This window comes from Bos taurus, chromosome 29, assembly GCF_002263795.3.
Source record: "Bos taurus isolate L1 Dominette 01449 registration number 42190680 breed Hereford chromosome 29, ARS-UCD2.0, whole genome shotgun sequence".
In the NCBI taxonomy this organism is placed as follows: domain Eukaryota; kingdom Metazoa; phylum Chordata; class Mammalia; order Artiodactyla; family Bovidae; genus Bos; species Bos taurus.
The window spans coordinates 50,187,204-50,198,888 of record NC_037356.1 but is presented as its reverse complement, the minus strand read 5'-3'; the positions used below and the strand labels follow the sequence as shown (position 1 = coordinate 50,198,888).

Below are 11,685 nucleotides of genomic sequence, written 5' to 3'. Positions count from 1 at the left end.
AGAATCCTCCCTGGCATTTGGCTGCCTTGGTTGTGTCCTCATGCCCTTGGCCCTGCCCTGGCTGACCTGTTGTCTCTGACCTTGTAGGGGACATTGTCTACAACAAGACAGATGGGGCGGGCTGCCCCTTCTTAGCCATCTGCAACCAGCGCTGTGACCTTGACCGCTTCCAGGGCGCCTGCACCACCTCCTCACCCCCAGGGACCTCAGCCTCTGTGCCCCCAACCACTCCACTTAGCGACTGTGATCGTACAATCCCTCCTCGAAAGGTGTGCCTTCCACCTCCACCATGACCTTCCAGGCCCTTCTGTGTGCATGGGGCCCGGGGCATCCATCAAGGTTGATGGCACACCCCCAGCCCTCAGTGGCCACTCCACGGGTTGCTCTGGCTGGAGGAAAGCACGCAGGGTCCAAGCCCAGCCAGGAGGCAGCGGCCGCCCTGCCCCAGGCAGGGGGTGGTTCCTGTGGCTGAGGTGGGGGCGGTGGGAAGGGGTCCTGCCATCCCACCCTGTGGGTGCTGTGCTGTCTCACAGGTGAACGAGTCCTGGTTCCTGGAGGACTGTACGGTGGCCCGCTGTGAAGGTGACAACCGTGTCACCCTGCTGGGGCCCCGGCCGATGAGCAGCATCACGTGCGTGAATGGGCATCTGCCCGTGAAGGTGCAGAACCAGAGCCATCGCTGTGACTACCACTACGAGTGCGAGTGTGAGCGCCGCCCTTGGTTCCGGGTCGGGGGAGGGCTGGTGGGGTTTGAGACGTGCACACGCCCCCCATGCCCTGGGCCTGGGGTCGCTGGGCCCATCCCCATCAGGCTTGACGGTCTGAAGGGAACCTGGGGGTTTCTGAGAGCAGGGAGAGTAGGGGTGAAGCTGAGGAGCTCTGAGGGGGTCGCCTCCTGAGGGTCCTGAGCAGCTTTCATGGCAGAACGGCATGCGGGAGGAAGTGGGTGGTCTTACAGGCCTCGGGCTCCTGGGGCGGCCGAAACAAATGACCCCCAGCCAGGCATCTTAAAACAGCATGGTCCTGGAGGCCAGAAGACAGAGATCAAGGAGTCAGAGGGACCGAGCTATCCCCAAAGCTTTGAAAGACGGGGGTCCTGCCTGGCCCTCCAGACTTGGGGCCCCGGGTGCGCCTGGGCTGTGGCCCCGCCTCTACCCAGTCATCACGCAGCTTCTTCCCTCTTAGAAGGCCCTTGTCATTGGATGGAGGGCTCCCCTGGTCATCCAGGATGACCTCCCCCCATGAACCTTCACTTACAGCTGCAGAGACCCTCCTTCCCCCAAAGGAGGTCACATCCACAGGCTCTGGGTGGGCACATCTGGGGGGCTCCCCCATCCAACTGGGTCCACTTGTGTCCCGAAGGAGGGACGGAGGCCCCCGGGGCTGAGCGACCCCCAAAGTAGTAGCTCCGGGTGGCACTGGGTAAGACCTGTCCATGCCTGCAGGTGTCTGCAGCGGCTGGGGGGACACCCACTACGAAACCTTTGATGGCACCTCCTACTCCTTCTGGGACAACTGCACCTATGTCCTCATGCGCGAGATCCAGCCACGCCATGGCAACCTCCGCATCCTGCTGCACAACCGCTTCTGTGAGGCCACCGCCCACTGCCCCCGTGCCCTAAGCATCCACTACCAGTCCGTGGACATCGTCCTCTCCACCACCAGCAGCGCCGCTGGGCAGGAGGAAAGCCTGGTGAGCGCGGGCGGCAGAGCAGCGGTGGCCGGTCCCGGCCTGGTTTAGGGGGACCCTGGTGCACAGAGATCACGTTGTCCCCCTGCCAGAGAGCCTCAGGGGCCTTGGGGAAGACAGAGGGCACACCAGGACCTGGGGTCCCGAGTGTGGTGACTCCAGAGAGGGCAGGGAAGGAGCACGGGGGTGCCCGAGGCCAAGAGCCCCTGGGACCCAACACACTGACCGTGACCCCAGCCTGAGGTGGGTGTCTGCTCTTTGGGGCACGGGTGCCCAGGAGGGGGCCCAGCACCTGGGAGCACAGCCCAGGTGTCATGGTCCCCCGGTCACACCCCCAGATCCTGCTGGACCAAACTCGGATGAGGCAGAGCTTCAGCAAGAACGGCGTGATCGTGACCCTGACCGGGGCCACCGGGATGCGCGTCGATATTCCCGCCGTCGGTGTCGGCATCACCTTCAACGGGCGGGTCTTCCAGGCCCGGCTCTCCTACAGCCGTTTCAGTCACAACACCGAGGGCCAGTGCGGTGAGCGGGGCTGCAGGACGCCTGCAGGGGTGGCGAGGGGCCGGCACCACCGCAACGGGCGCACCCCCCCCGGGGACCCCAGACGCACAGCCGGCCCCTGCACCTGCCCCAGGCGGGAGGCCCTCTTTGATAGCTGAGCAGTTGCTGGGGAGGTTGGGAGACGAAGGGGGACGGCGACGACGGTCCAGTGTGTCCCCCTGAACCCCGCCCTCCCCAGGCACCTGCACCAACAACCGCCGGGATGAATGTCGCCGGCCAGACGGCACCACGGCCCGCACCTGCCGGGACATGGCCCGGTCCTGGCTGGTCTCCAACAGCAGCGTGGAGGGCTGCGGGGTGCCCACCGGCCTGCCCCCAACCACCAGCCCCCTCTTGCCGGAAACCAGCACGCCCGCCATCCACCCGTCGTGCCCCCCAGAGCCCCTCTGCGAGCTGATGCTGAGCTCGTGAGTTCTCCACCTGGGTTGGGTGGTGGTGGTGGGGCGCCATCACCCTGAGGGGCCTCCGCTGCAGCCTCTGATGGGCCCTGCCTGCAGGGTCTTCGCCGGGTGCCACAGCCTCATCCCACCTGGCCCGTACTTCAACGCCTGTGTCAGTGACAGCTGCTGGCCCGGCCGTGGCCGCAAGGTGCTCTGCCAGAGCCTGGAGGCCTACGCAGAACTCTGCCGCTCCCGGGGCGTCTGCCCTGACTGGCGCAATGCCACTCACGGGCTGTGCGGTGAGTCGGGCGTGGCCGCTGGGGGCCCTGGCCTCCTCGGCCTGCCTGACACCTGTCTGTGTGCCCCCAGACCTCACCTGCCCGTCCGCCAAGGTGTACAAGTCTTGTGGCCCTGTGCAGCCGGAGTCCTGCGACTCCAGGTGAGCCCAGCTGACAGGGAGAGCATGGTGGGGACAGCGGGCCTCCCAGGCTGGCCTGGAGGACCTGGTGGGGAGCCAGGAGGAGACCCACGAGGCTCCAGGACCCCGACCCCAAATCTCGGGGGTGCCCTTCCCCCACCCGACCTCCGACCCCGGACCCGAGGTTGCCCCTGGGCCTGCACCCTGCCCACTGCCCTCCCCCTCAGTCTGCCTTTGTCGCCTTGCAGGAGCCAGAGCCCGCTGAGCGTTGGGCTGGCAGAGGGCTGCTTCTGTCCCGACGGCCACATCCTCTTCAATTCTCACAGGGACATCTGTGTGCCCGAGTGCCGTAAGCACCCTGCGCCAGGCCCACCCAGCCCCAGAGAGCGGAAGGGGCCCCGGGGCGGGCAAACCCCGGCTGGGGCCAGTCCTGCCCAGTCCTGCCAGCAGCGCAGCATGGCCTGGAGCCTTTCTGAGTCCCCTCCTAAGTGATCCCCCTCAAGCTCTCCAGGGGCTTCTGCCCCAAGCAGGGAGAAGAGGCCTCCATTGGGGGAGGGGTGGCCAGGCCGGCTGGGCCCCGACCCCAGTGCTCCCACTAACCCCCTTCTCCCCATTCTTGCCTCGCAGCCTGTGTGGGACCGGATGGGCTTCCCAAATTCGTGAGTGCTCCACCTTCAGCAACCTGACTCCTCGCTTGAGCGGAAGGAGGGCAGGGGTCCCCCTCCCAGGGCCCCGGCTCTGCCCGGGGTCGGGCGGTGGGGCGGGTGTGGGTATGGCACACCCAGGTGTGAGCCATGTCAGCCTCAAGGCTGCTCCCGGGACAGGGAGGCCGGGGCCCGACCTGCTGCTGGACGCGACCCCAGAGGCCAGGGCACCACCCAGGAGCCCTGGGGGACCCTGACCTGGTCTGTTGCAGCCTGGAGAGCGGTGGGTCAGCAACTGCCAGGACTGCGTGTGTGACAACGGCACTGTGTCAGTGCAGTGCACGCCCGTGGAGTGCCTGGCCCCAGACCAGCCACAGCAATGTGGCCGGGCCGGCTTTGTGGCCGTGAGCAGGCCTCTGGCGGACAACCCATGCTGCATGGAGAATCTGTGTGGTGAGGCCTGCACCCCAGTGGGCAGTGGGTGGCACGGTGTCTGGCTCCGGCCACCTGGCCGGCAGGGCAGGAGCGCCTCGGGGTCCCGTGGCCGGGCTGAGGCTGGACCCGAGGTGGGGCCTCTCAGTTCTTCGCTCCTCCACCTAAAATGAAGCTGGTGGCCTCTGGCGTCCCTGGTGCCAGGCAGGGTCTTGGGGAAGACCAGGGAGGTGACACAGCGTGGCCCAGAAGGGCCACAGAGAGCCACTGACTCCTGTGGAAAGGACTTCTCTGGTCCAGCGTGGGGCAGTGTTACCCTGGGAACCACAGTAGCGGGAGGAGGGGGGCAGGGGCACCCAGGCAGCTCCCTGACTCTCCCGCAGTCTGCAATGCAAGCACGTGCCCCCAGAGCCCCCCTGCATGTCGGCTGGGAGAGAAGCTGGTCCGCACCCAGGTGGAGGATGACTGTTGCCCCACCTTCAGCTGCGGTGAGTCTCCGGGCTCGGGGGACGGTGGGGCTGGGGCTGGGTGCCTCCCGGCAGGTGCTCAGCAACCCCTTTCCTTCCAGAGCCTCTGCTGTGCACCTTCAATGGCACGTTCTATGGGGTAAGGGCTCCGTGTCCAGGCAGTCGGGAAAGGGCAGGGGGTGGGCTCCAGACTCGGCACGTCCTCTGAGGACCCCTGTGCCCCTCTTGCCATGACAGCGGATGGGTCGAGGCTCCAGGCCCTTCAGAGGCAGCTGCTGTTGAGAGCCACGGGGAGCTTAGCTTCAGGCTCTCCCAGCAAGAGTTTCAGGGCAGGACTGCCCCTCCCACCGGCCTGGGGTCCCGGCTGCCCCAGTCTGCACTCATCCAGGGTCATGTCTCTGATCCTGTGTGAAAAGGAAGGAGACCGCTCTGTGGGTCTCACGGGCACAGGGAGGGGGCCTGGCCCTGGTGCCCCCTCAGGGTCACCTCCCCTCACCCTGTCCACTGCAGGTTGGTGCGACCATCCCAGGGGTTACTCCGTGCCACACGTGCACCTGTTTGTCCATGGACAGTGAGGACCTGACTGTGCGGTGTGAGGAGGAGGCCTGTAATACCACCTGCCTCCAGGTGAGGCCAGGCTAGGCCCCTGGGGAGGCCCATCACCGGACCCTGGGCCCCCGGGAGGGCCTCCAGCTCAGCCTTCATGGAGGTTTTTCCGTCCCAAAAGGAGGGAGTGAAGCAGGAGGGTGGGGTATGGGGCTGTGGGCTGGAGGCGGACCTGTAGGCTGCTGGGATAGGGTTCTGGAGGGCCGAAGTGGAGAAGGTGCTGGGAGCAGGGCTGAAGCTAAGAGAGGACCCGGGGGCTGGGCAGGGGCATGCCTCACAGAGGAAAGGGGGTTCCAAGGAGGCTAGCCCTGGGCCCCAGGGTGGGTGGGAGAGCAGGAGGGCTAGGTGTGGGACGTGACCACCCCTCTGCCCCAGGGCTTTGAGTACTCCACGGTGGCCGGGCAGTGCTGTGGGGAGTGCGTGCAGACCGCCTGCCTCGCACCGGACGGTCAGCTGGTCCAGGTAAGGGGACACTCAGTCTCGACCCTTGCCCTGCAGAGACCCTCCTGACCAGCTCCTCTTCATCCACCAGGTAATCCCCAGCCCGGCCCCCAACCATTTTCCCCCTTTCATTCCAGCTCAACGAGACCTGGGTCAACAGCCTCGTGGACAACTGCACGGAGTACCACTGCCAGGCCAGGGACGGACCCCCTATGCTGACCCCAATGCCTGTGGTCTGCCCTGACGTGTCCACCTGCAAGGTGTGTGTCTGGCACAGAAGCCCCGCCCACATCACACCTACCCATTCCATCACCAGAGGCCCCGCCTACCCACAAAGGAGCCCCGCCCACACCACAGCCCACACCCACTCATTCCCAGAGTCCATCCCCAGTAGGCCCCGCCCACCCACCACGAAGCCCCGCCCACTCAAGCCCCGCCTCTGCCCCTCCCCCTGCAGGGCATCCTCAAGAAAATCGGCTGCTGCTACTATTGTGTGCAAACGGGTAAGTCAGGGCTCCCCTTCCTGCCTCTCAGCGCTGTCAGCTCCGCCCACTGACTCCTCCCGAAGTTGCCCTCCCCAGCCAGAACCCCCACCCTGAGCGGGAGGTTACGTGGGTCCTTGGAGACGTGCCCCCACTGCCTTTCCTCTGCGCAGACGCCTGCCAGGTCCACACCAACATGACGGTCCTGCGACACCGGGGCTGCGTCACCCAGGCCGCCGTCAAGGTCTCTTTCTGCGAGGGCTCTTGCCCAAAAGTGTCCCGGTGAGCCGCCCGTGCCCTCCACCCCCGCCCCAGACACATGCGTGGTCACCAGCCGGTGCCCCACGTGACCCTGTCTTTAGAGGGACCCCCTGCGCTGGGGCTGAGGCCGGAGGGCCCAGCTTGCTACAGGGAAGAGGGAAGGGCCCCCCAGCAGGGCTGCAGAAACCCTGAGCCTCCCCAACCCCCTGGGGGCAGGCCTGGGGCAGCTGGGAGGGGCCACGGGGGTCAGAGCACCAGGGCTACCAGTGGAAGGTCTGCCCGCGTTGGGGCCAGGCAGAATAAGCACCTTCCCTGAGCCGGACTGTCAGGGCAGAGCTGGTGGCAGAGTCCACCCCCCAGAAACCCAGGCCACGGCCAGCTGTGAGCCCTGGCAGAAGAGGCAGGAGGAAGGGTCTGGACCTGGCTGGCCGGCCCAGGGCAGGTTCCCAGAGGAGAGGTCTGCCACGGTCGGCAAGTTTGAGGAGCTGGTTTGGGAAAGAGCAGGGCCTGGCTGGGGAAAGCTGGGGTTCTCAGCGACCCAGAGCGCTGTCCAGGCCAGTACCAGCAGCGCTGTGCACTCAGGGAGCCAGCCACTGTCTCCGGACCCCCAAGAGACTAGGAGCCGGGTGATCCGGGCAAGAGGGGAGGTCCTGAGGTTGTGCGTCTGCAGGTACTCCATGGAGGAAGCCGGGTGATCCGGGCAAGAGGGGGGGTCCTGAGGTTGTGCGTCTGCAGGTACTCCATGGAGGCACAGGCCAGGCAGTGCAGCTGTTCCTGCTGCCAGGAGACCAGGACCCACCAGGAGGTGGTGACCATGCAGTGCCCCGATGGGACGGCCTTCCAGCACACCTACACCCACGTGGACGAGTGCAGCTGCGTCCCAGCCTGCGCATCCTCGCCCCAGACTCTCGAGGATAGCTCATCCACCTTCCCAGTCTTGGGGTTCACCACTGTCTGACGTTCTGCACCCCCAGGCACCCCCCCCCACCATGGAAACCACGAGTGCCCAGGCATGCCTTCCATGGGTACCACTGCCCCCGCCCTCTTTGCACTTGGCCTGGTGAAACCTGGGCCCTACAGGGTGACAGCACAGTGGGGGTCGGCTTGAGGAGGACCCGAGGTCCTGCCCTCAGAGCCCCTGGCGCCTGTTTGGCCACCTCCCTGGCCATCAGGGTCAGATGACCGTCATCTGAAACATGGGCACACCCAGGCTCGACCCTCGCCGGTGTCAGGAGGCGGCGACGCTGTGCAAAAAACCGTACCCCACTGCGCTCGGGTCCCACCGCGGCCTCTGTGCTCCTCGAAGCCCCCAGGGCACAGACCCCCACTGGCTACCTCCTGCAGCGAACCACAGACTGAGGCCGGGGCAGGCAAGGCCGGCTGCCTCCAGGGAGCTGCGTCAGGCAGGCTGGCTGCCTGCCGGTGTCTGGACCCTGGGCTGAGGCTACAAGGGCCAAGGGGCAGGCCAGGGACGGGGTGGCCCCCACGGCACGCCCTGTGCTCACGCAGCCCCAGTCTTGCAAATAAAGGCCGAGCATCACACACGCTTCCTGGTCCTGGTGTCTCTTCCCATCAGCTGCATCCCTGGGCTCCCCTGCCGTCCGGGGGGCTGGGCTGTCCCTGAACCCCACGCCTCAGGCTTTTGCTGGAACCTCCAGGAAGGGTGGGCAGAGCAGGTGGCAAGGACGCCCCCAGGGTCCATCTCAGGCTTTGGGAGTATCAGGCGGAGTCGGGGTGGCCCGAGGGCTCGGAAACACTATCACCGTGATTGCGAACATGAAGGGTTTAGAAGGAAGTTGTTCACAGGCGCAAAGACCAGATGAGCCTCTGGGGGGTCAGTGTGTCCACGCAGGAAACCCTCCCCATGCTGTCCGCACCTCCTGCAGGCGCTTGTCACGGGCCAGCCTGCCCCGTCTCTGACCCTCATGTCTCCTCTCCACCGAGGGCAGGGGTTGCTGCCTTTCTTTTCCGCTGTTTCATCCTGAGTGGAGAAAGTGGTCTGCACCGGGTGGGGCAGGACGAGCTGGGTGCGAGGAGCGGGTGGCAGGCCTGGCCTGACCTACCCGCATGGCACGGGCACCTCCCTGTGAGACAGGGCAGGCTGCCTGCGGAGGGCAAGGCAGCGCTGGCTGCAGCCAAGCAAGCCCGGTGGGTGAGAGGAGGGTCTTCCAGGCCCTGCACACCACAGGGCCCGCCTCCGCTATCTGAGAGCTGGGGCCCACCCAGGGTGCCCACCTGGGAACCAGTGACTCATGCTGTCCCCCAGGGGCTGCGGTCCTCAGCTCCCAGGGAAGGTGGGGGCTGGGGTCTCTTCGTGGCCTTTCCTACTCAGATCACCAAGGTCTAGTCAGGGCAGGACCCCTCTGGGACTGGGCTGGAAACTGTCCAGCAGGGCTGACAAGCTTACGGACAGACTGCGGGGGGCTGGCGGCCCCTCCCCCAGCCGCCACTGGGGTCTGCGCACTCCCCCATCTCAGTCTGATTTCCTGGGCGACCGTGGCCGGGTCCTGACCTGGCCTTGCTGCTAAGTTGCTTCAGTCGTGTCTGACTCTGTGTGACCTCATAGACGGCAGCCCACCAGGCTCCCCCGTCCCTGGGATTCTCCAGGCAAGAACACTGGAGTGGGTTGCCATTTCCTTCTCCAATGCATGAAAAGTGAAAGTGAAGTCGCTCAGTCGTGTCCGACTCCTAGCGACCCCATGGACTGCAGCCTACCAGGCTCGTCCGTCCATGGGATTTTCCAGGCAAGAGTACTGGAGTGGGGTGCCATTGCCTTCTCCGTGCCCTGGCCTTAGTCTCCTAATTCACGTGTGAAACAGCAGCATTTCCTATACTTCAGTCATTCTCAAGGCACAGCGTCTTCTTACACCACAGGCCTCTTCCAGAACTAAGCATGTTTTCGAGGCACCTGAGGAGTGTCATTTGCCACAGACCAGAGCTCACGCATGTGAACTGTTTTTATCACAGACTGGAGCTCACGTGTGTGAATTGTGTTCACTCATCGCAGACCAGAGCTCACGTGTGTGAAATGTCTTCACTCTCCAGAGACTGGAGCTCATGTGTGTGACCTGTCTTCACGCTCCGCAGTCGGAGCTCACCTTGGAAACGAGGGTGCTGGCGTCCTCTGTAGGCTTGCTCCCTGCCTGGGTAGAGTGAAGGGAACAGCTCGAGCTGGAGTTGGGACGGGCCTCCAGGCTCAGCTCTCCACCCTCAGGGCGGTGTTGGTCACCCCAAGTGGGAACACACCCCCTCCACCCCCAACAGGAAGGCCTTGCCCCTTCCCATCCGGCAGGAGGAAGGAAGCCTCCCTCTGCTTCCCACAGCCCAGCCAATCAGAGACCGCACAGGCCCAGCCCCCGGAAGCCTCCCTACTTTGGACCCCGGCTCCTCCAATGGACTCTGGTTATCACAGCCCCTCCCAGCTCCCCCTTCTCCCTCGAGTAGCAAGTCCCCTTCCGTGACCTCTGGCTTTGCGTGTGGGCCACCACTGCTCGTATATCCCGGGCCGCAGTCGCTGAAGAAACTCACTTTTGCTGGCGAAATAACCAGCTATGTTGTTATTAGAGTCGCTGGGCAAGCTGGCTCCATCTCTCTTCAGAAACTGTAAACCCAGAGTCACTGGGACAGTGCTGAGATACAGCATCCGCCGCTGGGTCCTGCCCACAGGGCCCTGGGACTGCCAGGTGCTGCCCCTCAGCCCGCGGCCACTCTGCACTTGCTCCAGGCAAGCCCCACGGCTGACCAGTCAGGTCCAGTTCTGACTCAGGGCCCTGACTGGGACCCCGTTGGGCACTCCCCGCCTCCCCAGGCCTTGTGTCTCCCTGACCCATCAGCTGGGTCCCGGGCACCCTCATCGTCTGCCTGGTGTCACGGGCCCACCTGGACCGCCGTGAACTTCGGCAGCTCAGGTGGACCCAGCTCTGCCTCCAGGCTCACCGGGGCAGGGCCAGGAGCCTGGAGAGATTCGGGAGGCTCCCGTGTGATTCGCGATAGACCTTTTTCTTTCATGAGAACTTTATTCTATTTTAGGTCTTCTGTGTGGCATATGGAATTTTAGATCCTCAACGAGGGATCAAGATCAAACCCACGCCCTCTGCAGGGGAAGTGCAGAGACTTAACCACTGGCCCACCAGGAAGTCCTTGAAGATTACGTCTGAAAATAAAAATGGAAGCGCTAATGAGGATAAATCACTCTCATCAGCACAGGGAAGACAGCCCTGAAGGCCCAGCTCTGTGCTCTGGGAGCCCCCCTGCACCAAGGGCCCGCTCAGGCAGGTGCCCCACGCTCAGGCCTACCGTGGGCAGGGGCCCAGCTGAGCTCTAAACCCCTCCTGCTGTCGTCCGTCCCACAAATGCTGACAAAGTCCTGCCATGCGGGCAAAAGCTTGTGCCTCCTCCCCAGCGTGTCCAGCAACCCAGCTGAAAGCAGAAAAAGGGTGCATCCAGATGACCCACAAGAGAGGGGCTGGGTGCGGGGAGGGTGGGTGTTGGGAGGGGGCCGGGCAGCTGCATGGGGCCCTGGGGTGGGCCGGGCAGCTGTGGGGACCAGGAGGGGTCAGGAGCCCACAGTGGGTGGCACACCCGGAGCGGGCCTCCCGAGCCCCAGTGACCCTGCTCCTGTATCCCGGTGTCTTCCTGCAGCGTCAGATGGGACGTGGGGAAACCCAGATGGAGGACCAGAGCCGCTGCTGGGGCACCTGGCCCACCCACGAGTCTCCAGGGCTCTTTCTTGGTGGGAATGGAGGTGTCCCCACAGGACAGGGCTGGTCTGCAGACGAAGGCAGTGGGTCTGAGCCTCAACATAAGGGCGGCAGCATTGCAGCCCAGGGAGCTCCGCAGGGGAGCCGGGCACCGCGACGGGCACCCTCGGAGCCGCCACAGTGGCGGGGCCAGCCCGCCCCTCTGCCCGTAACTGAGGGGGGTCAGCGTGCAGGCTGCAGGGGCTGAGGCATGGGTGACGGAGGGCTGGGGAGGCATCTCGGGGGCCTGACAAACCCTGAGCCTTGTCGGGGGACCGGCTGCGGGGTAGGGGACAGGCCGAGGACCCAGAGCAGTGCCCGGGTCAGACCCAGCTTTTGGAATTTGGGAGCCCATCCCGGGCTATGTGAGTGACGAGCCCAGAAGGGCCCTCGGGGCAAAGAGATCTGTGAGGCTTGGCTTTCCGTGGTGGGGCCCGGGGATGCGTGGGCCCATGAAGACCCAGAGCATTGGACTGGCAGGTGCCTCCAGGGGCGGGGGCGTGCCCCCGAGACCAGTGGGGCTCGCCTAGCTGAGGGGACATCCCGTGGCCTACTCCCGGG

General features: G+C 65.2%; 1 protein-coding gene across 1 annotated transcript in view; it reads left to right on the top strand.

Moving 5' to 3' along the window:
- MUC5B (mucin 5B, oligomeric mucus/gel-forming) overlaps positions 1-7,930 on the top strand; it is a 40,958-nt gene extending 33,028 nt beyond the window's left edge. Inside the window, exons 36-53 of the mRNA XM_059883159.1 lie at positions 67-269; positions 534-705; positions 1,446-1,693; positions 2,029-2,215; positions 2,433-2,661; positions 2,752-2,933; positions 3,004-3,073; positions 3,301-3,401; positions 3,680-3,711; positions 3,969-4,149; positions 4,512-4,616; positions 4,697-4,734; positions 5,106-5,222; positions 5,577-5,663; positions 5,780-5,902; positions 6,100-6,145; positions 6,298-6,406; positions 7,121-7,930. Coding sequence (XP_059739142.1) covers positions 67-269; positions 534-705; positions 1,446-1,693; positions 2,029-2,215; positions 2,433-2,661; positions 2,752-2,933; positions 3,004-3,073; positions 3,301-3,401; positions 3,680-3,711; positions 3,969-4,149; positions 4,512-4,616; positions 4,697-4,734; positions 5,106-5,222; positions 5,577-5,663; positions 5,780-5,902; positions 6,100-6,145; positions 6,298-6,406; positions 7,121-7,343 — 2,453 coding nt within the window. The 3' untranslated portion in view covers positions 7,344-7,930. The remainder of the gene's footprint in view (positions 1-66; positions 270-533; positions 706-1,445; positions 1,694-2,028; positions 2,216-2,432; positions 2,662-2,751; positions 2,934-3,003; positions 3,074-3,300; positions 3,402-3,679; positions 3,712-3,968; positions 4,150-4,511; positions 4,617-4,696; positions 4,735-5,105; positions 5,223-5,576; positions 5,664-5,779; positions 5,903-6,099; positions 6,146-6,297; positions 6,407-7,120) is intronic.
- Positions 7,931-11,685: the final 3,755 nt, after the last annotated feature.